This window comes from Cyrtonyx montezumae, unplaced genomic scaffold (genome assembly GCF_038088225.1).
Source record: "Cyrtonyx montezumae isolate F1298 unplaced genomic scaffold, pur_monq_1.0 scaffold_9, whole genome shotgun sequence".
In the NCBI taxonomy this organism is placed as follows: domain Eukaryota; kingdom Metazoa; phylum Chordata; class Aves; order Galliformes; family Odontophoridae; genus Cyrtonyx; species Cyrtonyx montezumae.
The window spans coordinates 7245977-7272749 of record NW_027072100.1 but is presented as its reverse complement, the minus strand read 5'-3'; the positions used below and the strand labels follow the sequence as shown (position 1 = coordinate 7272749).

The window sequence follows — 26773 nt, the reverse complement described above, 5'->3', positions numbered from 1 at the left end:
ATGACAGCCAGGAGGGAGATGCAGGTATGTGCCTATAGACTGGAATAGGGGTGTCAGTTGTTTTAATTACTAGCTTATTTAACCACAAGTAAAGTTTGTAGTGCAGCAAAGAATGTGTTATGAAGAAGTTTTCCATTGCTATGTGTTGCTACTAAGCAGCTGGTTAGAAAGCAAGAGGAACAGGAATTTGCTGTTAATGCAAGTAATTAATATGCATTTGATGCACTTGATATGGTTGGGATGGTACTTAAGATTAAAACGTTTAAACTTACCTTTAATCTAGCTTTAGAAAGAATAGAGAGGCTAAATAATAAAAGAAGCTATTAAATACGTTGATAGCTTTTAAAGTCACTAACCTGTAACTTAGAAATGCTTTATTAAGTGTAAAGTAGTGAGTGTGAATGCAATTAGTACTTGTGTACGTTCTTATTGATAATGTGAGGAAAGAAAAAAGCATCCAGCTACGGAAAACTGGCAAATCTTTAGAAAGGGGATAATTGTGTGATTAAAGGATTGGATATGGTGTTCTGTACTTCATTTTTTACACTTGAATGATTTTATAATTCAGCATATTTGCTGAGTCTAACAGATGGAAACATAAAACTTAATATTAAACCTTATTAAATCAGTATCAGTCTTAAGACAGAAACGTATTACTGTATGCTTCTTTCATTCTAGCAGTTTGAAAAGTTAATTGATGAAGTTACAAGGAGAGAAGACTTTGAAATGTTAGAACAATACCTGGAAAGAGAAGACTGTGAAAATATCTCTTACAAATGCAGCAAGCAGTTTGTCAACAAGTTGGACAAGCTTTTGTGTCAGGTGGTATCACTGTTACATCAGAATAATCTGTGATGTTGTTGTAATTGTCTGAAATATATATATTTCATTTGGGTTGCTTTGTACCAGCAATTGATATTGAAAAACTGAAATAAAATCTAAGAATGAAACCTCTCAGTTCTCGAGAATACAAAGACGTGGATAATTAAATGCAAGATCTTCTGACAGCATACACCAAAGCTGATGTTACAATATTGATTTCAGGAACTTGACAAACAAGAAATCAAAAGAGTTTCAACTTTACTAAATTCTCTTTGGAAATGTGGGGAAAAGATCAGCATAGCAGGCGAAAATGGACTCCCAGCAATGATTAAGTGTGGTCTTATTGAAAAGATAAGTATAACCATAAAGCATATGGGAAAAATATTGGTGAAGTACGTGTGAGTGATGCTTCAGCACTGAACAGCTTAGTATTCAGGTTGGTCTTTGGCTGCCTTTTGTGTTAAGAATTTCAACAGTGTCACAACAAACATTACTCCGATAAAAGTGTTTAAGCTTAGACAGCCAGGTTCTTATAGTGTGCATTAGTTTGCATTGAAACATGCTCAGGAAACTGGTAATGGTTTTGCTGTTATTTTAATCTTTATATAGTCTGTATAGTTTTTCTTAAGTATAATACAAATTTGTTCTTTTTCATGCTTTTAACATAGATTTGCTTTTGTTTTTGCCTTACATGGTTAATTGGTATGAAAAAGTAAAAGGAATTTTGATTCTCAGAGGGAATGAAAAGGACAAGATTGTTACAAGTTTTGCTGAAGATTTCTTCAACATATTGCTGGTAAAAATACGTTGATGATAGAATATATTGTTTGTATTTGTGAGAACAGTTAGTAGTAGTAGTCTGTCAACAAACAGGCTTTCAAGCATTTTTCTATTTAGTATCCCTCTAATGCTGATGTTACAACAGCTTCTGAAACGCATTACAAGTCTCTTTGGATGAACAGTTTGCCTATATTCACACTTGTTAGCATCATTTAAAAAAAGTTTTCAGTGAACAAAAAAGTTTCGTCTCTGGTTTAATTTTTATTACCTAAGTTAATGGTATGCTAATTGCTAATCCAAGGATCCATAGTTTGCTTATCAGATCTGGCAGTTTTTAATAAAAATGTCAACAAAAATGCTGTAATGGAGGCATTAATTTCAGGACTTTTACTAAAGTGTTTGAGGATGCTAGTCTTAACATTAGCAAATATCTCCTGTGTTCCTCATTAATGAAATAATTATAAAGTCTTGAATGCTTTTTGTTTGCCTGCTTTAGGTGCATGTTATCTGAACTTCATGCTGTAATACTTACAGTGCCTTTTTTTTTTTCTTTTTTAACTGTAGCTTGTATATGACAGCAGACCTGAAGGTGAGCTTAAGGGAACTCTACCTTAGATGTCATAGTTAAAGAGCTCTTCAAAAGTTATCAATGTTAAAATAACTTTTTGTTGAAGCATTTAAACACAAGGTAGCTCTGAGAGGAGTTCTATGTTAATAATAAGGATAGTACCAATTTTTGACATTAATGTAAATATACAGACAGATTTGTGTGCTGCAGCCAGTACAACAAGGACTTGTCTCACAAGGGCTGTGCTGAGCATGTTTCTTGTGCATGCGAGAAAGACAGCTTGAATGTGGACTGCATTTTTCAATGTGGAAGAAAAGCCTGAATGACAGTGGTAAACTTTTATTGTTTAAGGTTTCTGTATTGGCAGGTTTACTTTGTAACTTGATGATATCAGTAATAAAAGAGCAGGAAAGTTTCTTCTCTTCTCAGTGATGGGATCTAAGCATATTTAAAAAATGTTTACTTAAAGAGGATGGTGTTGCCAAACAACTGCCACAGCTCCACATTGCACAGCAGTCCATCTCTTTGGATGGTTATCCTGAATATCACACTCATCTTACCTTTCCCTAAAGTAGCATGAATGATAGAAAGTAATTACCGAATATTATGCTGTCACAGTCAAAATGTCAAAGAGCCCATTTTCTGTGTTTTTGGGAAGACATAATCCAAAAGCTCTCAGAGCTGACATGTGCAATTGATCTGAATATATTTTAAAGATTAATGATCTTACACAGGGGATTTCCACAGTTAGAATGTATGATGCAGGAATAGAAACATCATAAAGGTTTTTATGGTATTTACTATAAATGGAAGAACTATTTACTGCATTTTGTCTATGAGGTTTAAGATGCTTATTTTTAAATACCAGTAATCCTGTATGCACAAGAAGGCATACTGTATTTGACTTTTAAAGTCATGCTAAATTACATCTGCAAATAAAAATCTTTTTCCAAATACTGGATTTTTTGCTAATTTTTAATTTTTTTTTCTCTCCTTATTAGGTAAAATGGAAATGCTAGAAATTTTTGTTCTGAGAATATGTACCATCATTACTGATGTAAGAATTAATATTTATGTCCAGCAAGAGGTAAACACTTCTTTTTTTCTAAGCAGCAGTTTTCTGATCAGTGTTCAAACAGACTTTGCAAGGATAGTAGTTTAACTGTATGGGTGCCACCAAAAGTTAATACTGTAGTGTAGTATTATCAGAAGGATAATTCAAAATTTCTCTGGGGATGCTTGTTGACATCTGTGCTACTGACTAATTTTAGCTTTGGACAGTAAGTTGCAAAGCAGTGGTAGTAAGATGATTCTGTTGAGAAAGCTGGATAAAGGCATAGGAAATAAAATGCTATATTGCAGTTGCTAGAAATTCTTTAGATACTTGCAGAAAACATTTATACCTTCTGGTATACTCTGATTTTCTCTTATTTATTTTACTAACATAATATTTTAAAGGTTTTTCTTTTTGTTCAAAGAAAACTCAAGTGTTTGTTGGTTTATGTTTTACTGTGTTTGGTTTTTTTTTGTTCCCCCCCTCCCCAATAGTCTTCTCTAAAGGCTGCATTTCCAAAGCAAGTGCATTTTCATGTAAATTTGAGGTATAATTTACCCTAGCAAGCAACTTCACACAGAACTCATTCTCTGAAAGTTTGTTGCTATATTTATTCCTGCAAATAAGAAACGTAGATGCCATTTAAGACCTAACAATTATTTTCTTGTTTTTCCGTTACTTAAGGATGCTATTTTGATCAGTGGTACAAATTATATTACATAGATCCAGAATACAGGTACAGAATAGTTAAACTTTAGTAACTTACTTTATATTTAATCCTAATCCTTTCTTTTCCCACTCAGGTAGTAAGAAAACTTAATTTAATGCTGGACAGCATGCCTCGAGATGCCAGGAAAAAGATATTTTCTACAAAGGAAATGTTACTTGTCATGTAAATAATCTTCAATTTTTTTATATCATTAAATCATTTGCGTATCTGTAAAGATATTTTCTTGCTAAGACTTTTTATAATGCAGGAAGATCAATCCATGCTTAAATAATTTTTGCATTTTGCATTTGCTGTTATGTGGGTAGTGTTGGTGGGCAGATATGTTATTCTCCTTTACAATCATAAATCTGTCTCTAACTCAGTCTGAGTTAAGCTTTAGTTAATCTTTGTTGTCTTTAATTGTTACATTCATAGTTAATTATAAGACTGTGTGGTTCACTCACTGGAAGAACAGACTATTTGCATCTTTGGGAAACTTTTTATGGCATTTAAAATAGATGTATGTATCAGGTGATTCAGTTCCCCAGTATTGCTTTCAGATGTATGCTCATTGCGGCTGAAAGATCTGTGGAGTCTTCATAGTTAAATTGAATCAGAGTTTCATATTATATGTTGAAAAGTTGTAATAAAGTAAACTTTTCTTCTTTGCTTTGTTTTGCTGTCACAATTTGATGAAACATTGCTTACATTTTCAGGAGTGACATGGGTAGGAGAATTCTGGATGCTGGAGGTGAGCGTGGCTAGTAAACATTCTAGTACTGGTATTAAAAACAACATGTAGACCCATTAAAATCTAGAGAGTACCTTAGAAACTGCAGATTGTTGCAGTTATAGTCCTCTGAGGAATAAAAATATTGCAAGAATATTCTGTCTGCAAACTGGAATGTTTCAGATGTATGCAGGTTAAATTTGTGAAGATTTCAGTCCTCTTCTCTTGTAAGTGACTTTTAAAACAGCAGATCAGGAAGCAGGAAGGCTTTGAGGACAGTGAACCATCTGTCACATTTAGTAGTTCTCTAATTTTGTCAAGGATCACTTTGGTTTCTCTCTGATTCCAGAAAAGTTGCACGTTTCTTATCAGTGCTTATATGTGTAGCACTGCTTTGACCTTCCTTGAGAGTTTGGTTGAAGTCTCACTTTGAAACATCAGTTGTTCAGTCATCCTTATTCCCTTAATTCTATATATCCTTCATGGATTTTGTACTTGGATGTAATATGATATGCAACATGAGAAGTCTGACACTGCTAATACTAGGTTCTTTTAATTTTTTTTTCAAATCAGTAGTATTAAAACTTCTATTCCTGTAAAATGTATTGTGCTGTAGACTATGACCTGCAGGTAGCCATCACGGAAGCTTTATGCAGAATGATACCAGAGAAACAAAGAAGAGAACTGGCGTGCCAATGGTTTTCCATGGAGTTTGTGTCCAATGCATTTAAAGGAATTAAGGATTCTGAGTTTGAAACAGTAAGTCATATTAACAATATTTCCACTGTGATAGTTTTATTTTATACTTATATGAGAAATGTCTCTGTTTTAATAGGATTGCAGAAAATTTCTTAACCAGGTGAATGGCATGCTTGGAGAAAAAAGGAGGTAAAACTTTTTTTTTAAGCTAGTATGTTTTTGACATAGAAACTGCTTTTGGTGAACTGAATAAAACAGTACAAGTAAATAAGACTAATCTTGCTTTGGTGCAGAGTCAAGGAATTGTGCAGAATTCAGTTTTTTTTATAACAGTAAATAATAATGAAGCACTGTCTTGTCACATTGCCACAGATATTATCTTCCCTATCAAATGTTAATTTTATGTAATTGCTATACTTGGAAAAAAACAACAAATGGATGTAATGTAACAAATAGAGGAAACAATTCTCTGAGTAAAGGACATTCATTTGGAAAGATTCTTAAACAAACAAAAAAACCCAACAATGCTATACTTCCTTTAATAAATGTTTTTAAGAAGTTATTTTTAGGATTTTGTAGTTTTGTTGCAAATCCTGAGATATTTGTCAATTCGTTAAGTGTATCACCTTAATAGTTAGTAGTCTGTTGATGTATGTATTCCTTTGATTTGGGATGCTTACACCGAACTAATGGTCAATGAAGATATCTTCTTGAGAAATAGAACATTTAAAAAGGACAGAATACAAGCTCTTTTTCTTATCTATATGATCACGTGTTCATGATGACACCAAAGATATTGTCTAGTATGTCCCTATAGCAGCTCCGTATTCTGTTTGAATACCTATTGTCGGCCATTCCTAAAATATCAGTAAATAATTTGGAGAAATGGTCATGAAAAGGAGATCTGAGGCTCTCTTTGCTGCTGAGGACTCACATTATTTCCTTTGGGTAAGAAGTGCCAGGAAGCAACAGTACTTTCCATTCCTGTGGTTCCACAGTCTCTGAAGTGCATACGTTTTGTGCTGAAAACGGTGCAGTTGCTATGCTCAGATATGCAAAATTTACAGTGTTTCAGTCTTTGACAAAATATCCTTTTCTTACAGGGTTTTTACATATCCGTGTTTATCAGCAGTTCTTGATAAATATGAGGTAAATTGCAGACTTAATCATATGTCCGCATCTTTTTATTTGTACAGCTGAGGTATTTCTTCAGCTTTTAGTTCAGAAAATAGGGTTTAAATATTTGTCAGGCATATACAAATATATTTGAAGTTTGTCAATATGTAACACAAAGCCTAATAGCAGAAATAAACTGTCATTCTCAGCTCTTGCTCTTCTATCTGAATTTTCTTTTTCAGCTACAGCTACCATTGGATGAAAATCTTGAGGAATTTTGGATTGATTTCAACGTTGGTAGTAGAAGTGTATCTTTCTACGTGGCAGCAGATAGTGCAGTAAGCTCAGTTTTGTCTGCCATACTGATTCTTCTGAAGAAGTAGATGCATGTTTTTTCAAGTATATCAAATATGTCATAAATGCATCAACAGCTATGAAATAAAAAATAAAGATTTAATGCAGAAATAGGTAGATGTTGTTAGTAGAAATTGGTGTTGTTATTCTCTTTTCATTCATGTAGATAGAAAGTCATTACTCTGAAATTCTTTTAATGGTGTTTGTGTGTTCTTTATAATAGCACATGTGAAGAGAAAACCATTTACAAAATTAGAATCACGGAATCACCTGGAAGTTGTACTATGTGTAGATAACTCAGCTGTTTGGATGCGTATTTCTACTAAAGCTCTTTAGAGACGTTTTCAGTTATAAATGAAGAATATGTTCATTGTTACAGAGGCTGTAGGCAATTGAAAACTTGTTTTTACTGGATAGCTTTCTAATCAATGTACTTAATTTACCTCTAATATTATATTCATCTTTTTAAAACTGTGTATTTTTCACATAAGGATCAGCAATGGGAAACAGTCGTTATACCAGAGGAAGAGGTACAACTATACAACCTTGAAGGTATTGACAGTCATGAATCTGATGTTTTGTTATGCCCTAATGTGGATTTTCAAACTAATCAAAGCAAAGTTCCCATCTAAAACAGTATGAGGTGCATGTTTTATAAAATAGTTAATAGTTGAGGCATGCAGGTGCAATTTAAATAGTTTTAATGTAGTATCTTATACTTATTTCAGTGCAAAATAAAACATCAGACAGTGACTTTTAATCATCTTCATTTCAAATATCTTAGAACAGTTTTGTAAAAACCTATAGTTTGTCTGCAGCTATCATAAGAAAACCTTCAGAGAAAATGCTACAGGTTAATATATAAATATTTTTACATGATTTAATCTTAAATTACTTCAGTAATAAAGTAAAATAAGTAGAGTTAATTGAACCAAATGTGCATTTCAATAGCTGAACTGATGCACACAGTTATCAAGTATTTACAAATACTACTTAGAAGCTACTTAATTCTAATGAAAAAACTGCAATTTTGCTTCTGTCCAGAGGAAGATTCAAAGAAATTATTAACCATAAATCTAAGAAGCCCAATGAATGTGGGTAATCAAGAAGGAGAGAAATTTTTGTTATACTTTGATTCCATCTTGGCAATTGAAGATGTAGCCAGAAAGATTTTTGGATTACATAAATGTAAGGTAAGATTCAAACACCTTTCCTATGTTTTTGATTCAATTCAAAATGAATGCCTTATTGCCATATGTTATTATAACAGTTATCAATAACATAATAATAATTGTTATTATAACTTTTCCTAGTTTCGTACTAACATTGCAACTAAAGAATGTTGATTCTTCTGAAACACGTTATCTTCAGTGAAGTTCTGTAACAAATTTAAAAGTAATTGTTCCAAAAAAGGAGAAGCTGCAGAAGTATCACCTTTTTCTTTTCCTATATATCATTAAAATGATTTTGCATTTATGACTTTACAGTAACCTGGGAAGTAAAAACACAGCAGTCTGTCAGAATGTCCCATTCAGTTTTGTTTGCAATACGCTTACTCCTCTTAGGAACTGACTCAAAAATTGTTTGCCAGACATATCGTACATCTTTACTGCTTGTTGCAAGCTACTCTGCCCTGCACTCTTACTTATTGAGAAACTCAGTTGGGGAATGGAACAACTGTGAATTTGCAGACTGTATTTTCCCCTCTAACCTATGTAATTTCAGACACTTCTGATCTCAATTAAATACTTTCTTCTTTGTTTCTTGTTTAAGAGGAAGTGAACAAAGTGGTTTTTTTACTTAGACGGTTACTCCCTTTGTAGGAATTTAATAAGAAGCAGTCCATGTCAGTTGCCAAAACAACAGTGCATATTGTCTTTGATGAAAGTGGATCGCAGGTATGCTGAAATCATTGTTTTCTTGCTTTTTTTAATGGTTAGTCTGGTGATTATCTAACTAGTGATCGCTGACTGTAAAGACAAGGATGTTTTAAATGGCAGTGAACAAAAATAGCTCTAAAACTTATAAACTTTTGTCTTATATACTGACAGCTATTCAGTGTAAAGAAGTTGATCTGTGTGTGCGTGTTTATATGTACAAATATAACATGTTTTAGTATTCTGAATTTATATACATGTATGAGTTTGTGCATATATAGAATTCTAATAATTTCTATATATGTGTGTGTTCACACACATGCATGTATAGGTTCTGGTACCAGAAAGTCAGTTGTCACCGTGTTTGGACAAAAAATATGAAGGTGACAAATTCAGTAAGTGCAAAACACAGCAACTTCCTGGAAGTCAGAGGTCTTTGAGTAAAAACGAACAAGATGAATCTGAACATGGTTCCTCCAAGGTGAGTTGGAGTATCAAAGCAAAAATGTGTACATCAAAAGTGCAGTTAAATTTAAATGTTTATTAAACTACAGAAATAAAGCTTCTCTTTCAAAATTGGAGTATAATCCAGATTTTGATATTCTTTTGACATCGCAGTAAGCTGTGTAAATCCCTCTTTGAAAGTTTGTCAAAATTAGTTACATTTTCAAAATACGTAACAAAAAATAAAAATGTTTGCATGCTTTAATAGAGCACTGTCTTGATAGAATTCTAATTAGACAGAAATGCTTTAAAGGGACGTTTAGATACCTTATAATGTGCAGAAGTTCTGGAGACTTACTAATTATCAAGTAGAGCAATAGCTGTAAGTTAGAGACATGTCCTTGGATGCTTCCTGTATCTTGATTAACCAAACCACACATTGCTGGAGTGCTGCTGTTCATTGCTTATTCTCTGCTTAAACTGGGAGGAGCAGAACTGTGAAGGCTTTTTCCATGTAATCACTCTACAGCTGTGAAATTATAAATGCATTATAGTTCTACTAGAGCTTACTACAGGTATCACTGGGATAGGAGAAAGAGGTGAAGTAATTTCTTCACCGTTTCTTCACCATTCAGTAGTTATGCAGTGCATGTTTTCCTAGGAGTTGTCAGTAAACCTGTTCCTGGATTTCTGCTGGATTATAACTTGTTATGGCTTTGTGGAAACTTTCTGAAAGTAATCTTGCTTCCTTTAATCATTAACAAAGGATGGAATTTGACCTTGCTTTATTGAGTTCAATTAGCATGATGCTGCTCTCAGTTAAAATATGGAGTTAAATATTCCAAGCATTGTGATGAACTTTTTCATGATGACAATTGCATAAAAGTCAGTGGTTATACTAACAAGTATAGCTAAAGCAGCTGATGGTCCAATAACAAAAGTGTTAATAGACTCTTGGAAATCGGTTTCTGAAATTTTGTGCTGTCATCCTTAAGTCTGTGTATGATGGTCAAGTTTTTTTCTGTACCTCAAGATAACCACATCTTGTAAAAGGAAAGTGTCTGAAGCATCAGTGCTAATTCCTGCAACTGCGACGTTTTCCACCCGGAGTCCACTGGTATTTCTTAACACATGTAAGTTTACAAGTAGTTTCAGGGTAGAAATAAGCTATAAGTAGTCTTTCAAATGGCTAATTGAGGTTAAGGTGGAATCAACATCGAATTGCAGATCCAGTGCTACGTATGCTTAAAGCTTTCAAAAGCTGTTTCTTATTAAGAAAAGTATTAGAAAGAGACTTTTCTTTGTAACAAATATGAGTCATCGTTTTTTCCTATCAGTGCTACTGTGATACACTTAGCACTTTCTAAAAGGAAGTGATTTATAACTTCAGTGGAAGCTGGAGATGAAACTAGTGGCCAAGCAGTGTGGCTAATTGAACAAGACAGAGATAAATTCTGAGTATTTTTAATTTGGAAATTACTATGTTATTTATTCCAGCAAGATGTTTTACTGTAAAATATTTACATACATGACCAAATATGTTCTTCCAGAGCATGGATGTAAAACTCACTGCTTCCCTGCAGACGTCCACGATGTATTGGCTCATTAACCTCTGTGTAACTTAACTGAAATCAGTAGAATCATTAAAGATGCATACCGAGTTTATATAAATGCTGGTTACTCTTTTAATTTTGTTGAATAAAAGAGATAATAGGTGATGCTCTTCATATTGGTCTAGAATTCTAACACGTCTGTCATTTGCTTTCAGCCACTCCTGGAGGACGATTTAAGTTACCTTTGAAAATGATGAACTCTGTTGAAAGGTCTAACAGTAATGCAGTAAATGAGACCAGAACTAAAAATTTATATCAGGAACTTACTGAAGTATGTATGTCATCCATAGCTAAGTCTTTGACTCAGAATAATGTTAATTTGCATTTTACTTTGTTCCTAATTTGTGCCTGGGGTAGCTAGAGTTCTTCAATCAGTAAATAACTTATGGAAGATAGAGTGGTTCTAGGGTCAGATTCAGCTCAAATCTCTGATTAGAGGATTCTGAAGCATTTTTTTATATAGCTATGATTCAGAAAAAAACCTTTGAATTGAATGTATTGTTTCAAATATTTCAAGTGCTATTTAGTAATAATTTTTTTAATGGATAGTAAGGGTTGTTGTTGTTTATTGTACTTTCTAGAATAGGCAAAGACATACATTAGATGGTCAGTTTTGTGAAACAGCACAGAATACCAAGAAGTCAAAAATCAGAGAACAGGCAGAACTACCAGAAAAGGTATTGGAATCAGTACTATAGTGAGAAGAATAAATAATTTAAGGTTTTCTTCAAGAAGCGATAAATTTGAGATTCCTTTTTGTTTGTAATTTTATGTAACTGTTGTATTTTGCATGTTCTTCTACTGTAGGGAGTGTGTTCTGAAGAAGTTTTACATTTTTTACCAGAGGCAGAAAATGGAGCAACTGAAAAGCAAACTTTAGGCAAGTAATTTTACAAGTGTCAGTTGTCCTTTGTTTTTTAATATTGCGCATTTATTTTGTAATAATGATTGATAACAAATTAATATCTTATTTAGATGATGCATTAGATATTGTTCCTGGTTCCCAGCGATCAGGGAGAAGCAACAAACATATGTAAGTACTGAAAAAGAATACCAAGTCACTGCTGGTTTATGGCTTCAGTGATCACTTCATGGAAAGATTCATCTGTGCTCTTTATAACTGAAGTTTTTGATTGTTTTGAAAATAGTGGTCATTAACAAGATAAGAGTAGTAGTTTAATGTTCAGTATTAATGAAGAGAATAATTCTTTCAGATCACAGCACAGAGTAAAATAAAAATGACATGGGTTTACAAATAGTGAACTGTGCCATAAAAAGTAGTATACCTGATCTGGCTGTAACTCCTGTAACAGTGTTATCTGGTATAGTTTTAGTGATGGCTATAGGATATTAGAACTTACTCTTGGAAACTGCCTTTATGTATTATTTATATTACATTTTATATTATTTGTGAAGTTTTGTCATTTTATAAAGCACTGATTAATTGAACAATAGTAGGCTTATGTACCAATGTAAAATGCATTGATAATCTGTAAGCTATCTCTGTTTCCCTGTGTTGTGATGCATGTTTATTGTAGTTCAGCCTCACTTCCTGCAATTCACTGATAACATGATGATATCAATTTTATTAGACTGCCTGGTCATTTGGAAAATTCTTCTGATAAAAAAAGAACATGGAAAAAAAGACCATGTTCTGTCCCTGAGGAGAATATAACAACTGGTGACAGGCAAAGCCTCAATCTATCATCAGGACAAGCATATCATACAGGTTATGTTCATATTTTCTTTAGTGCTAGTTTAAAAGTGATGTTTCAGTTGAGATTTTAAACTGTAGTTGTGCTTTCTTTCTGTGTTAGATTCTATTCTTAGTGAAAGAGCTATGAAACACAAGGCTTTTAGTTCCATTTTTGGAAGGGCCTCTCCAGATAAACAAAAAGATAAAAGAAAACAAGAAGAAAACTGCAAAATGCGGAGTGGTCAGTCAAAGTGTATTGATGATTTGGAACAGAAGCAGCTAAATGCAGGAAGGAAAAATACTTCAGCTACTACTGAAACATTTAAAACACGTCTTTCAAATGAAGGTCCAGAAACATCTTTGCTTTCTGATTTTACAAAATACAGCACTACTAAAGAGGAAGCTGCTGTTCTCTCAAGGAAGGAGACTGCAGATCATGAACAATCAAAGATGGTGAGAGTTTCTTTCCTTCATTTCATCAACTTGTAATTAAGGGAATTGTTGCATTTCCAGTATTTGAAAATCTATTTTGCTTTCACTTACGAACTTATTTTTACATTGATTTTTCAAATAACAGATAGTGAACTAAATAATGTCAGATGAGCAGTGTACTTTTCCAGCATGACCTGTTTAAGATCACCTTAATCTGAATTACTTATTTTTATTGTGCTTTTTATTAAGGATTCTTAAATATGGAATGGCTCGTACTGCTCATACACGTCTCATTCATTTGCTTCTAAATGTTACAGTATGCTAAAACAAAGCATTTAAAACAAAATATTTGCCAGACTCATGTCTTACTGCTCACTTGTATGGGCAATGAAAGAAAAATTATTTTTAAAAGAATGTGATTTAGTACATTTGAAGTGTGTTTAATTAAGTTTAGGTGAGTGTTAGGAACCTGTGGCTCTGTTTCAGCTTTTTCTTTCTGCTGAATAGGTTCGAAGTTGAGTATTAAACTCTATCTTTTCAGAAAGTAAAATCTAAAGAAATCACAGATGCAACAAAATCGCTACTTAGTAAAATTAGTGACAGATATAAAGATGAGAAGAACAAAAAAAGAGACTCTTTGGTTTTCAACAGGTATGAAGTAAATGATTTCTTTGCATTTTGTGCACAGTTAACTGCTATCTACTTCACTATCTACAGTTAATGCACATCTGGCTTTTCTGTGGCTTGTCCACTTCTGATTAACCATGTTGTACTAAGGAGTAGGAGGGAATTGCAGTAATGGAAATAAGGCTCTTAGAGATTCCATTCTGCATTCTTTCACTCATTTATTCACAGAACTTTCTCTGGAGAAATTTTAGCTGGGATAGTTGACAGGTGTCTCTTGAGGATTCAAAACTTCAGTGCTCTGATGATCCTGGTTCTCAGCTCCTGAAATAATTGCCTGTTAGTTGTGCAGAACTTGTAGTTATAGATAGCTAATTTGGAATTTTTCTGCAGCACAGAAGAAATGAGTGGGTCCTAATTTCCTTTTAGCCACTTGTTTTTTTTTTTATTTAAATGCCTGAATATCTTTAAATTTGTTGTATTATGTGAGGCTTTTATTTGTATAAGCTCTACTTTAGTGTATATATTCCAACTAGCATTTATCAAAATGTATTGTTGGGGGTTTTGTTTCGCTTTTTTGTTTTAGATCGTGTTCAAATAAATCCTCTCTCAGTTTCAATCAGGTAACTTAAGCTTCTGTTTTCCTTTAATTCTTTTCTTATTTGATATTTGTGTGGATATGATGGCAGCTAGTAGATGAGAGACAGAAGTTCACAAATATTGATGATTGTTAATTATGCATTGAGTGTTTATAGTTGATATACTTTATGTATAGGTTTATGTTTTCTGGAATAATGTTTTTATGAGAAAGTGTAGCCAGAGAAGCCCAAATTAATTGCTGTTTACATATTCTGTAATTGAATCTGTTTATGTATTAATAATATGGAGACTTTTGAATGTGACAGTACTAAGTGTTAAGAATGAAAATACTATACCAGTCAAGATCGACTGAATGAGAATGTAGAATACTCAAATGAGATATAGCCAAGATACAAAACCTAGTCCTAATGTATGGTGGGAAAGCAATTAACACAAGGCTTAGTTGGCATCCTTTTAGAATAAGTTATCAAAGCTTTAGCTTCTACTAGGTTTTTTCCAATTTTGCCATCTTATATTATTGCTAATCAAGTGCAAATCAAGTGTAGATTCAAAGTCCAAATTTGTAACTCCATGAGTAACTTCTAATTCATGTTTAGGAAAGTATTCAGAATAGAAGTTTGAAAACTCCTACTTTTCTTGATACGACCACTGATCGTATTGTGTAAGTAGCCATAAAATTTTCCAACAAAATTTCCAGTTACCTTATTCAACTTATTCATTCTCAAAACTGATTTCTGTGTCTGTTTGACAGGGATGATGTCTACAACTTTGACGTCAGTGGGTTTAATGAGCCTACAATAAAAATTGGAGTAAGAATATAACTGAAACTTTTATGTAATTAATAGAATGTAAAGTAGGTCAATCAAATCAAAGTTATATCTACTAAAAGTATCATTAGCACTTAAAAACTCAAATTAGTGTCACTGAAAGGAGTGGGGGGAACTAGTTTGCCACATCCTGGTATTTATATTGAAATACCTCCATTGCTTTTGAATGTATAATGGTATATGCTATCTTATAGTTCTGGCCACTTAAAGCTATTGCAGGGTTTTCCTGAACTAAGAATGAAACAGTTTGTTGGGAGTATTATGTATATTTATTATACTAAAAACATTATTGCCATCTTTTGAACTCTCCAGCTTGTAAAGCCAGCTTTGCCCAGCTGCTTAAGTAAAAAGAAAGTCTAGCTAAGAAAAAGTAATAGCAAATGAAAGCATAGCCTGCTGAATAGGTGAAGGTGGTGGAAAAAATAGTTGGAAACTAATTAATTGTTTGGAGACATGAAAGTTTTAATCGGTTCTGGTTGGTCTTAATTATCTGTTTTAAAGTAGTTTCTAAGATGGAAATTAAGTTGCAAGTTGACTGCTGAATATAAAAACTGAGCTAAAAAGCCCTTAAGTGTGTTATCTGATGGCCTGTTTCATTTTGTTTAAACAGAATAATGAAGAAACATTTTAATTTGCTTCTCATTTATTTTTGCTTTTATAGATCCAAGGCTGGAACGTTACAGAAGCCAACATTCATACAGATCCAAAGAAAAAAGAGTAGGGATGTTGTATTGTATCTTTGATTTTTTTTTATTATAAGCAAGTATGGTAATTCTACATTTCCTACCATTACATTATGACAATCCAGTGAATATATGCATCTTGACTGTTATTTTTTCGTGCTATAATCATAGTTGCTGTCATCTCTCAGGTTGTTTTATGATTTTCCTTTGGAAAATTTCTACATAAACTGATAAAAATAAAGTTTATGTTTCATGAAGGAAACACTCTCTTCCAATTTCTCTTCGTGGAATACTGAAGAGATTTTAACCTCCTGAAGTGCAGTGGCTTTTTGTTAATTTCTAGCTTGCAAAGTGACATATTGCTAGGTGTGTTGCTACTGATCTTTAGCCCCTTTTGGGCTTACAGTGAGCAAGCCTTTCTAAAAGGAATTTAAAATCCAAACTGTTATAGCTGCTTGAATCCTTAATCCAAACATCATATGAATAGCAGAAAGATTTGGTATTTTAAAATGTTGATGTGTTGTTTAAGGGTGTTTTGTATTTGTGTTTTTTTATTTTATTTTATTTTATTTTTTATCAAGGAATCCAGGTGAAAGTAAAACTAGCTCTGAAGTGAAAGCAGGAAAAAAAGTAAGGTTCAGATTTTTTGTGAATAAGTTCACCTTGTCTTCCTCTATTTAAATACCAGTTATGAAAGTGAAAGATATATTAAAAGTAAGTGAACATAGAACTTTTTTTTTTTACAGAGTAGAAACAATCAAAACAAAAAGCATCTTTTCAGTGACACAGACACAGAATGCAGAGGTGATGACAGCAAGACAGACATCAGCTGGCTACAAAAATCCAAAACAGTATCTAAGCCACAGATAATTGATTACAGTAGAAATAAAAACTTAAAATCAAAAAGAAAATGCAAAAGTAAGAATCCTTCTTAATATTTTTTAAATACACGGTCCATTAGAGTACAGAATGTGGTGGCTTTTATTTTCCCATGCAGTAGGTTTTAGTTGTCCTATTTCCAATCATAAGGAATTTTTGAATTTGATCTTCTAACTGTTTAGGAAGATTAATTTCCAGGAAGTCTGTACTTTAGTATGTAAAATTATTGGAGAATGGCACTTGAGGAGGTTGTTTTCCAGAAAAAGAAAACTTAATATTTTTAATTAGAGCACTGATGGCAGTTTACTGATTCATCTTAGTAGTGATAAAATTACATTGATTCCATGATTTTACAGCTAAAACTCTCTAAAAGTTGAGTATTTGATTATGAAGCTGGTTTTCTAATTTTATGTATTGTAACATCAGATACGTTCTCTGAACCTCCTTGCCAGATGGATATGCCCAAAGGCAAAACAACAAAAAAGAAAAAGGTAAATGTAAATTTGCAACCTCACTTGCAATGCATATTCACTCCAGAAACTGCTTTTTACATTATTTTTCATAAATACATGCAATTTCTCCACGCTTGGCTGCAGGGTCACTTCCTGAATAAAGTTAGCTGCTTTCAGGTGCTATAATTATTAGGTAGTATTTAGGAAGTGTTTCAGGCATAGTACAAGCTGTGAGGTAGAATTAGTATTGTACATCAATAGTTTTGTAAGTTTTTTTTCTTAACTATTGATTATTTACTGCGTAATAATAATCTACTCCAGTGAATATGTAATTAGCTTTTCACTGAGGGTTTTCATGTGGCTAATATGCTTAATTGCATTTCAGTAGCTCTGAGATTATAGCTTCTTCAATTCAATATAGGCAATGTACTGAAACTGGAAAGAAAAATGCTTCATATTAATAAATAATTATTAGAATATATTGTAAGCCTATTAAAACTTTGGGCATAATAAATTATGAGTGATTATGAGCATGTTAGTGTAAGTTCCTTGTAGATATTTGTAAAGCACAGCTTTGAAGCTAAGAAACATTAACAAATGTTACACTTCCACCCTCAGATCACTTTTTGATCTCTCAGACTGTACTGTAATTATTTAAGTCTCCTTAATGGTAGTAGCTTAATGTTGTTCACGTGCGTTGTTTGATTTGTGAGCATGTAAATCCTGCTATTTGTAGGTATCAGTGGTGATGTCTAGTCCATGTAAATCAACACAGAAGAGATTTTTCAATATTTAATTAAGGAACACTGAATTGGTTCTAACTGTCCTTTTTTTAGTAGCAAGTTTCCCCACTACTTCTTGTTAAAAATGATTGGAAATAATGGATTTCAAGTAATTAAACTAACTTACCTGCTGTTTACTCTTCCATATTTATTATTTTGATATGAATTGAAGATGTTCTTATTCTTCCAAAGCTAACTGAATGTAAAAAACAAAGTTCAGTAATTGATGAAATGATGGAACAAACCACCAGACCAAAACGACCTCGAAGAGCAGTGCTACCAAAAAATTACAAAGATCCTTCCAGTTCAGAGTCAGACAGTGAAAGGGAATATTCAGCATATACCTCTAAGAAGGAGAAATCAGCAGTACAGGTATACAGTTGCATAGTTATAAATAAATAAATGAATAAAAATCTACTTTTTCTACTGCTTTTCAAACTAGACTCCTGTCTACTTTTTGTTTTATATTCCTGAATCTTCTAGTATGAACAAGTTCTGCCATTTTTAAATTATGAGTAGTTAGCAGATTTTAGTAAGCCTGAGTCTTCTTTGAGATGATGTGATTTTGATAGTGCTATGCCAATTCTGTACACATAGAAAATACTGAATTGATAGAGGGTATGTCAGTACATTTGTACAGTATCTAAGTTGAGCTTAATTAATGAAGTGGTGATGAGTGCTAAATAAAACTGTTTCATTTAACATAACATTTCTTTATATATATTGAAAAAGTCTGTTAACTTCTCTGGTTGAATTCTAAAGCATCAGTATTTGTCTGTGGTTGTTAAGAACTTTGTAGGAATACAGATTTAACTACTGAATTGTGCTAATTCAATGCTTACTGACATTAGCACACCTGATGCCCTTCCTAATTATATTCCTTTTTGGATATTTTGTTTGTTCAACTGTGCATAAAAATAATTCACTCTTTACCTATGTATATGTTTACAAATAATGTTTATATCAACTTCTTATTTTAATAGAAATGTACAAATGAGAAAAGCAAAGCTGGAAAACAGCAGAGGGATCTCCAGAATTTGGTGGAGCCAAGGACAGTAGCAAACAGTGTCAATAAAGCGTTTATTAATTCAAAGGACTATACAGAACAGAAGGAAATTGAAATGTCTTCACCTGAGGGTCCTGCATCTGTAGAGAAAATGAGATGTATGTGTTTTGATTTAAAATTATAGAAATACCATAGCAAATGTTGGCACTTAAAATGAAGATTAACACGGTACTAAAATTTTACATTTTTTTCATGGCTTTTAAATGAGATCTCCTAAACCACGGTGTATAGTACTTAATTTAAGAAAATGTGTTAATGTCATTGACTCTTTTATAGATTTTTACAGTTGTTTGACAGCAGCATTTTATAGTTGTGCAATACATAAGAGAAAGTAGGCTGTTATAACGAATCTGCAAACTGATAAAATAACATGGAGGATGCAAAAAGTACAATGTGGCAAGAATTATACCAGTAAGTTGAGTAAAATTTCACCCACCTGAAATTGGTAAACACATAAGTTAAGGATACTTAACAGTATGGGGCTTTAGCATGTTGTTTTGTTTTTTTTTCATTCATGCTGAAAAGTTAAGTAATTGTTCTCTAGGTGCTGAGAGGATGTCAGAGGGATGTGTTACTCAAGACTGTACTTCTAGTGAAGAGTTATCTGGTCTTCAGAAGTCAACACCAGAAGAAAAGGAGACACTAAACTTAGAGAAAGGAATTTCTCCCAATAATCTCTGTCTACAAAAGAAGAATACTCAAAATCTGTATTTAAACCAGTCTCCTGAAATGAAAGCTAAGAATTTAACATTTGGAAATAAAAGTTTCTCACCAGTTCTAACTGCTTCATATGTAGTAAGAATATTAAAGTTACTCTACAGTTTTTTAACTGAAATTATTTCATTCAGCTGTCTTAATGCTTTTGTACTTCTCATTTCAAAAACGTTTTCTTCTTTGTTAATGTTTAGCTGAACTTAACTTCAGTAACCCCATATAAAACATACTGTGGAAAAAACACAGAGGGATCTGCATCTGAAACGTGTGATGCCAATGAAAATTTAACTTTCAGTCATGGCTTTTCAGAAAACATTTCAATTGAAGGAAAACAGCAGGACCGCACTAAACCTGTCATAAATAAAGGAGAGGTATGTTACAAAATCCAGTGCTCCTTAGAAAAAAGCCTGCTACTTTTCCATCTATTTTATTTACTTTACAGTTCCCTACAATCCCATCAAATGTCTTGTCTTTACTTAATGTTAAACAATAGATATAATGTTTACTTGTGACTCCCTTGGAGAATACTTATCCCACAGCAATGCTACTCATTAATTTTAAATATTTGAAATAACTTGAGATATTTATCATATGCATATAAAGAAATAACTATATCCTAGAAAGACCAATTATATCTTTAAAAATAAAGAAATATTTTCATTTTGACTTTCAATGAGAATGATAATATATCTTTCATAGGTTTCATAATTGTTCATTTTAATGGAGGAATTATTGAGGTGAAAAAGCGTATTCTCAGTTTATGCAGTAATGTATTACTTAATGTAACAACTGTTCTAACACTGGCAAATTAAACAGAACTACTCTGTACCTTCAACCCATTTCTTGTATTGCTTTTTTTCCCTGGTGAATAAAGCACCAGTGACTCTTGGGAAATAATGTTTGTTTGTGTACTATTGCAAGTAACCATTAGTTCTTTATTTAGCTTTTTCCTATGATGATTTATTAATATGGGGAAGAATTTGTTTTTTGCATAGTGAGACGTAGAAGTAATTTATATTGTAATTGTTCTTTAATCATGTAGCTTAATGAAAAGCAAAGTAAATGTGGATTTCTGACTGAGACTTCTAAAAGTGTTTTACTGTAGAAGCTAATAAATCAATTACCTTTCTTTCAGGAATTATCTTCATTATCCATGTCCAGTGGAAGTGAAGTTCAGTCCTGGTGTCAAGAATCTTATGGGCCTACACATGAGTCAGGTACAAACACTTAAAAGCAAAAGAGTCTGACTTTCCACGTGGTTCCATCGGTTAAGAAAAGCAGTTATTCACCACAGAAGTGTGCCATGTTTCTTTTTATATCCTTTTTATATCTTTTCAATATCATTCAACTTTTATTCTTATTTTCTCTGCCAATTTAAGTACCCTCCAAAACCTGAAATATGGGCTTCAAAATGCCATTACTGTAAAGTGTACTTGTCCTCTTCAGAAAGTATTAGATAAGCATTCTCAGTGATGCTGGAGGTGGAAAAAAATAAAGCAGTAGTAGTATTATCAGAAATGTAGGGTTGGTAGTGAATCTCTTTGATAAGAGAGAAGCCTTGCGTGGGTCAAAAACAGTTCTGTATTCCACTGAAATTCTGTTCATGTACATGAAGTGGTCATTATCATCTGAACATGCCCTCTATAAATGCAGTACTCTTTAGGCTTTAGGAACCACTGAGGAAGACACGAGCTTCTAGAATTTTGAGCCAGAGGGCCAACAAACTTTTCCTGTTCCCATCTCACTGTTCCAACTTTAAAATGAAACATTTTTTCACATTTATTAAAGGGCCAACATCTCTTGCATTTCTCAAACAAAAGTATCAGCGTGATAGAGAAAGCCATTCTGATGAAGTAGAAGCAAGCATGGAGGAGAAAAAGAGAAGAAGCAGCAGAGCAAAGTTACAGCCTAGAAGATTATTTAAAACAGATGAAGCTGTTACTTACAGAGGTTAATTATGAAGTAAAAATTTATTGTAGTTGTGGGAAAAGTTTAAAAATAGCTTAACTTAGTTTCAATTCAAGGAGGTACTATCCAGAAAAGCATATTAAGTTTAAAAAATATATATACAAATTATTTAGAAATGTTCTCCATTTTAACAGACAGAAAAATGATACGAAAATATCTGGTTTCAGCCATCTAATTGGTAAAATGAATGTTTTTAAAAACAGCCCTGTTGTAACTACATATAGGATACATATACTCATAGGATACTTCACACTGAAGTGTGATGTATGTATGAAAGATGATGATCTTTTTCATCGTTACAGTATATGAGAATTTGTCTACTGTATCTGTAAGTGATCCATCTGCTTTGGATGTGGACATCTGGGAACCTGGTTGTTCAACCATTAGTATATGCCAGAAGCTCCAAAAAGAATTTACTAAGAAAATAGAGGCAAGTTGTTTTATGTACAGTATTAGTTGTATACGTGGCTAAATGTCCGTGTGGATAGTAGTTTTGGCTTCAAGTACAGAATTTGCTTAGAAAATACATTTTAAAAATCTAAGCTTGTAGTGCTTTTAGAAATGACAGAATTAAAGTTGCTTTTCAAGCTTTTTCAATTACATTATGCACTTAACATTCAAATGATTTTCTTGACCACATCTGCTTTAAATTTTATCCTGTGTGTCATTTCTTACAATCAGATGTATCTAAAGTAATGAGCATACTGCATTTTGATTTTTTCCCAAGTTATCAGCCACATGAATGTGATCTATTAGCAAATAGAAAACACAACCCTCAAGGATGCAGTTGTTCACCTAATGCAGCTACAAGAATGCAACCTTTACTCCATGTGTACTTTGTCTGTCTTCAGAGATTCTGTTTTTCAAGTAGTGCATTTCTGATTTTTTTCTAAAAACTTTTCCTAAAAGGATAGCAAGATATAAAAAAAAAGAAAGAGAAGGTGGAAAAAAAGCTTATTATTGCACTTGGTACTATTGCTATTTTCTTCAAGTGAAAATAATCTGAAGTACTGTTCAAACATCTTTGCAGAGCCGTTCACAGAAAATGGAGCATTTTGCAAAGCAGTCGTTAAAAGCTGCCAACCAGCATCTGACAGCAATGAATCAACAGCTTCTTGAATGCAGGTTTATACAGAAATAATTATTTTAAGACAATTAAAATGCAATTAATACCTTCTAAATATAACCTTTTCTTTTTTCTTTTTATAGGATCAAGCAGCTGGACAAATTTCATTTTGTTATTCTTCAGGAAATTGAGAATTTTGAGAAAGATTCTCAGTCCCTGAAAAACATGGAAAAAGAATTATTGGTTTGTTTTTTAATTACTTTATCAAGGAGAAAAACAAGCTCCTGTCGGATCTATGGGGTTACTCATAGGATCTTTAACTTTAGATCATTAATTCTAATTTTTAAAAAGCTTTTTTTCCTTCTTCATAGATGAGTCATGTTTCAAGTAACGAATTTGAAATGTCAGGATTTGATTGCTGTGCTATTTAGGATTTCTCTGTCACTATGAGGTTTTCTTCCTAGAACAAAGTATTCACACTACTTCTAAAAGGCTGCTTATGCCATTTCAGGAGCCTTTTTTCAATTGGCCTGAGTTTTGGGCTGTGTGTTCTAACTCAGTTGCTCACTGAATGCTGTAATGTAGAATAGATATATAAATGTTAAAACAATTTTTTTTTCCTGTGAAAGCTTTTTTACTTTTCTAATCTCACTTAGATTATATGAAAAGTCTGTTTAAAATGTGGAGGACATTCTTTTTCATTTATTTGAAACAGAACAAATTTACCAGTGAGAAACTTTCTGTTGAAATTCACTCTTTGAAAACAGAATTCCTGAAATGTCATACCCTGCCAACAAAACTTGTTTGTTTTAAAGCCTCTAAGGTGACTGTTTACATACTTCTCATCCTGTACTAAGTCTATAATCGTAGGTTATAGTATTTGAATTAGATAGTAGTTCATGTTTAGAAAGTACTAGTTACTGTTGGTTATCATCTGTTCAATATTTTTCCTTTCAGACTTTATGGAAAAAACATAAGCATACTTTAAGTACATTCATGACAAATGAACAACAGAGGTTAGTGGGCTTCATTGGGGATGTTTTGAAAATTGTGTTCTGATGTAAATTCAAGCTGAAAAGTAGGCTACCTTCTATTCTTTATGCAATTGCTCTCCCATAAAATAAGGATGGTAGATGAGAGAAGGAGGATTAAAACATAACTATTCTCCAATAGGAAGAATGGTGGTAAGATTTATTCATGCAGTTAAGTATGATCAGACTACAAATAATGAGATACACTCATGGTATTTATGAAATGTTCACATATAGCAAAACTATTTGAATTGCCTATTACTTCTTCAGGATGAAGATCCTTAAAACATCATTTGAAAAGAACATCTCCCATAGTGCTGACTATGAAGATGTTTTTACTTCAGAGGTAGTACAAGTTTTCAGTTCTTTTTCTGGTTTTAATAATTTTAATTTCTTCAATTAAGCTAACAGATACCATTATTATTATTATTATTCCAAATAAATTCCTGATTCCTAAAATTGCATTAATGCCACATAGGTATTTTTACAGCTTGTCCACTGTCCTGAAATACTTGTAGTGTAACAATATTCTGTGCTTAAGGGCTATACTTCCCCCATTAGGATGTGTCTACAATTATCTCTAAAATCTCTGCAAGATCAATACTGTATGCTGTGACTTTATTCACAATGGTTTATCATCCAAGAAACAACAACTTAGATGCAAACAATCTCTTTCCTTAAGCAAGTGGATGCATGTACATGCTTTTACAGAATGTAATGTCATCTTGAAAATGTGTTATCAATTGCAAGCAGAAACAATGCATTCAGTACAAGTATCTTTTTATAGATGCATCTGATGAAAGAAGATATGAAAGGACTGCAAGAGAAATTTCTTAAAGAAATGGTAAATGAAGTTATCTTGTCTTCCTTTTTATTTACTTATGAGAATGTAAGGATAGTTATTTGAACATTAGATTTTACAGCTTTTAGTAATTTAGCACCCTATCAGAAAAAAAAACCAACTTACAATCTACGTATCACCATCAATATAATATATTATGTTATAATAATAAATTCTAAGCCTTTTACGTGTGTGATAAAAGCAGCCAGTACAGATGTGCTGTTTCATTTCTGAGTCTTAGTATGTTGAATGTTAACGTGGAAAAGTATCATATTTCAGATACTTAATAAGCAGGATACTATACAAAAGAATTACAAAGTGGAAAAAAGAAAGGTTTTATTTAAAGTATGTGATAACTGTAATGCTTTCTGCACAGCAAGAGGAGGAACTGATTAATGTTCGCAGAGGATTGCAGACATTATTTCTATCAGAAGATGGAGAATTCTGAAGTAGGACTTTCATGTACTTTCCTGAAATTCAAGCTGAATATAAACTCATTTTTAATACAAAATGTGACTTTTTTTTTTTTACTTAAGGAAACTACTGTAATGAAAGCATATTTTCCTTAATGAAATTGAAGCCTTTTGAATAAGACTTCTCCTATTATTAGAAAAAATTGGCATTATTTTACTGAATCTACTAAAATACAGTGTGTAACATTTTTATTTTTAGCTAATGCTACTTTTGAGGAAGTCTTTATTAACATTTTCCATAGGTTATTTTACTGAACTTTCAGAGAAATCCCTTCAAATTTCATTTCAAATCTATGTCTTGGGTTGTTGTGTACAGAATACCACTTTTTGTCTTTTGTCTGATCCAGAATACAGTAAGAAATTATTTAAGGATCCAGTGTCATTGGCCAATGTCAGTCCATCTGTGGCTTTATTTTTAAATAAAGTTTCTAACAGAAAATGGCTGTAAAATTGTATGGTTGAACTGTATTGCAAATATTTGTATTAAATATTTCAAGAAAAACACTGTGTGTGTCTTGTTTTTTCCAAATGATGTTGTTACTGTTTTGCTTTAAAGTGGCAATTCGTTTTTTCATTTCAGTCACAGCAAACATTGCTGAGCAAGCACTTTGTGCTGGGCAACAGACTGTGAGAGGGTCTGCAGTGAGGTCACAAATGTGCCCCGTGTGCCAATACTGCCTATGCCAATACGTAATTACATGGATGTCCAAACATTTCCTATGAGAACTGTGAGTCACTCTTACTCTTTTGCTACAATTTAGAGTCTGACTCTTGTTTATTTTTTAGAAAATGATGAGAAATACTCAGAATTTTCACATCGTGTATGTTGAAAACAACCCTCAAACTGCCCTGCATTTTGTAGTTCCTTAGCAACTTGTTTTATCCTTTTTACTTCTAATACTGCATGTATATCTACTGTAAGTTCTTCATGCTCATCACAGTGCCTTTAGTATTATTCGTTTAAGTTTTGCAAAAAATGATTTTAGTATTTTAGTATTTATGATTTAGGGATTTAAAGGCTACAGTTGATGAAGGAGACATAACAGGTGTAGGGAGTAACTCATAGGGTATCTTTAGGTTGTGTGCGCTGTCGTGCAGAGCTGCCTATTTACTGTGGAACGGGCTCCAGATTAATACTCCCAACATCTCAGGAGCCAGAACTCACAAAGCATGGCAACAACAAAACTTTAAAAAGCAGACAAACAAAACCATGTGCTGGTTTGCTTGTGCAGTGCTTCTCTCTTATGTACACTTCATTTATCTTTGATTTCTCCTTCGTTATTTAGGCAAGGAACCATTTCCTAAACTTCATTTTCAGAGAGAAAAATGACATGATTCAAAATTCAGTGTTAAGGGAAAAGTTAAAGTAGAAAATTTTGACAGTTCCTCAAATAAAATGGGAAATCTTACTGATGACTGAATTACCTGTGGTGATTTATACAATACAGTCTTTGGTTGTAAGAGTTAAGGAAAGTCCACAGTCATGTGGTAGCTTGAACTCAGCACTCACAGAGCAGTTTTGAAAGTTAGCCTTACCTTGAGTGGGTTTTGACTTGGTGATCTTCAGAAAGGTTCTTACAAACTTAAATCTCTGACCTTAAAAGGAAAAGCTTTTCTTATCTTTATGAAAGCTGCCCTCTTTATAAAGCAAATTCTTAGATCAGAAGTGGCTGTGAGAGATATCCATCCCACACATCACTGAGAATACAATGGAGAGCAAGTAGTGTTCTGATGTTATGGACAGGAAGTAGCTTACTGTAAACATATAGTTTTAAATGAAAACTATTCCTTATAAACTAAATTTTAAATGTCCATGGCTATATCCTGCCAGGGAAGAACTGAAATAGCCAGGATAATTTAATCTATTCATTCC

The 26773-nt window shown here is 32.8% G+C and overlaps 1 protein-coding gene across 1 annotated transcript; it reads left to right on the top strand.

Annotated features, from left to right (window-relative positions):
• On the top strand, positions 1-24875 carry SYCP2 (synaptonemal complex protein 2). Its single transcript, XM_065754405.1, has 45 exons — positions 1-24; positions 679-822; positions 1045-1173; positions 1514-1618; positions 2167-2191; positions 3172-3257; positions 4028-4116; positions 4650-4684; positions 5280-5422; positions 5499-5551; positions 6466-6511; positions 6721-6816; positions 7324-7384; positions 7877-8025; positions 8656-8730; positions 9041-9190; positions 10187-10286; positions 10922-11037; positions 11348-11443; positions 11574-11646; positions 11742-11799; positions 12359-12516; positions 12584-12703; positions 12809-12915; positions 13436-13545; positions 14105-14141; positions 14715-14779; positions 14870-14927; positions 15607-15662; positions 16210-16258; positions 16375-16546; positions 16934-16998; positions 17934-18113; positions 18725-18905; positions 19352-19602; positions 19716-19892; positions 20657-20738; positions 21310-21471; positions 21792-21919; positions 22520-22614; positions 22699-22798; positions 23513-23571; positions 23857-23932; positions 24374-24430; positions 24804-24875. Exons 1-45 carry the CDS (start codon positions 1-3, stop codon positions 24873-24875), a joined length of 4470 nt encoding a protein of 1489 aa, XP_065610477.1.
• Positions 24876-26773: the final 1898 nt, after the last annotated feature.

What these genes read in the sequence shown, in the direction of transcription:
- SYCP2 (XM_065754405.1), top strand. Translation starts at nt 1, where the DNA reads ATGACAGCCAGGAGGGAGATGCAG. An exon ending in AGGATTCTGAGTTTGAAACA is followed by an intron (nt 5,423 to 5,498) that starts GTAAGTCATATT and finishes CTGTTTTAATAG; the next exon opens with GATTGCAGAAAATTTCTTAA. An exon ending in AGCCTACAATAAAAATTGGA is followed by an intron (nt 14,928 to 15,606) that starts GTAAGAATATAA and finishes TTGCTTTTATAG; the next exon opens with ATCCAAGGCTGGAACGTTAC.